The 2,030-nt window shown below is 60.1% G+C and overlaps 1 protein-coding gene across 1 annotated transcript; it reads left to right on the top strand.

The window, feature by feature from the left end:
* On the top strand, positions 1–2,019 carry PHACADRAFT_49408 (uncharacterized protein; the record flags this gene model as incomplete). Its single annotated transcript, XM_007403391.1, has 5 exons — positions 1–388; positions 442–1,024; positions 1,073–1,607; positions 1,650–1,855; positions 1,911–2,019. Coding segments are annotated over 5 exons (1,821 nt in total), but the record flags the coding sequence as incomplete, so codon positions are not given.
* Positions 2,020–2,030: the final 11 nt, after the last annotated feature.

Below are 2,030 nucleotides of genomic sequence, written 5' to 3'. Positions count from 1 at the left end.
TTCATCGGGCATCCGGTGTGCTCGGAGGAGGACGGTGGATGGCGGTTCCGTCCCGAGAAGCACAAGAGCGCGTCGCGCGGTCGTGGGTCGCGCAAAAGTCATACGCCGTCACCACACACTGAAGAGGGCGGTGTGACGCCGGACACTAGCGCCAAGGACCTTCCTTCGTCCGGGACGTGGCTGCAGACGTTCCACCTGGTGATGGTGCTAGACTTACCAGATCCGTCGTCATCTGCGTCTGGGAACATTGCGAAGTACGTGGACACGATCTACGAGCAGATGATATTTGCGACGACGGCGGTGATGTACCAGGAGCAGGTGGTACACAACTTTGTAGAGATGGAGTGTGACAAGCTGGGTGCTCTTAAGGACGATTATGTGAAGCAAGGTGGGCATACAGTCAGTTGCCTGACCCAGACAGCCGAGCCAATGACATCACAGGCCAGACAATCTCGACGTATCTTGACGACGCGCTGAAAGTTTCGTCAATCGCATCGGCAACGAAGACACTGTACGACTCGATCAAAGACGGCACGATCGCACAACTGACGATTCATGAGTTTCATTTGGAACTGCAGCTTCCGCCACACCTGGACAGGCTGCTGCACAATGAGGATGGACTGGAAAATGACTGCGCTGACCGCGAGGGCGAGGACGAAGACGAGTACGGGGCGGCGGCATGGGGTCCTGAGATGAGTTTTGCGTGGCGGCTGCCGACGCTTGCACCGTGGAAAAGTCTTCTTCGGCTGGACGACGAGACTGAGCCCGAGCTATACATGAAACTCCGGGGGCCGCAGCTGAGCTATGAAGACCGCGAAGTCGGCGAGCAGCTTGTCAAGTTCCTGGATATGGCATCGGTGACGCTGACGCTGGCAGACATGGCGAGTTTGCTTGACTGGGACCTGGAGACCCAGGTGTTCCCCACTGTTCGATGGCTGGTGCATCATCGGAGAGCGAAGATTGTGGATGTGGTGCATGTTGGTCTGAAGACGGTGTTCACACTGCCACAGAAGCTACCGGCACCGTAAGTGGCTATATGCTATCATCTCGAGGTTTACTCACCGTGCAGCAGACTCGCCGATCTCTCCGCCGAGTTCTCGAGAACATTCACACACCCGTCGATCCCACCGCTGCCGAAGCTGCTCTCACAGATCTCGACGAACAGCAACACACACTTCTACGGGGCCGTCGTAGGCAGCCGGGACCTGGTGGGGTCGTTCCACGAGGTGGTGCTGTGGCTGCTGAAGCGAGACCTGGTGGTGACGCTGCACCTGCGCGTGCGGATCATCGCTACAGTTGAGCTGAAGGAGAAGGTCAGGATTGAAAAGGAGCTGGCGCGTGGGCGGCGGGAGCGCCTGCGACGACAGTCGCTGAGCATGCACGGGGCGCGGCTTGGGGGAACGGCGGCGACCGACGTGGTGGGGCGCGGCCGGAGTGCGAGCACGAACGAAGGCGATGGCGGCGCGAATTCGAGTATTCCCGAGGCGGACTCGAGCCCGGTCGACTACTGGATGTCGATGAGCCCGAAGAGTGCTCGGCGCCAGGCGCGCCAGACGTCGCCGGCGGCGGCCGGCCAGGCTCACCATCGCCGCGACCGGGGCCTGTCGGTGCTGTACAGTCTCGGGGAGATGCGTGCGGAGGGGAAGGAGGCTGAGGAGGAGGCGGTGGTGTTGCTGCTCGACGACGACCTGCTCGAGGTCGGCTCGGTGGATGCGGACGAGGGTTGGGTGCAGGCGTGGGACGAGGCTCGGCCATCGATGATTGCTGATCCTGCACGGGCGACGCCGGTCGAGAGGCAATGGCTGGCGGCGATGTCGGAGGGGAAGGATCCGCACATTGCCAGGCGATTTGAGCAGTGAGTATTCAGGCGCATCCGGGTCTGCTGCGAGTTTAACGGATCGTCCGATTAGGATCAACCAATACTTTGACGGGAAGTGCAGCGACGATGAGATTCTGCATAAGGCAGACATATCTCGGAGGCACCTGCGAGAGGTGTTGCATCATTATGACGAATACGTGAGTGGCATTCT

This window comes from Phanerochaete carnosa (genome assembly GCF_000300595.1).
Source record: "Phanerochaete carnosa HHB-10118-sp unplaced genomic scaffold PHACAscaffold_1108, whole genome shotgun sequence".
NCBI lineage: Eukaryota > Fungi > Basidiomycota > Agaricomycetes > Polyporales > Phanerochaetaceae > Phanerochaete > Phanerochaete carnosa.
The sequence above is the reverse complement of the archived record's forward strand: the minus strand, read 5'-3'. Positions and strand labels throughout refer to the sequence as shown.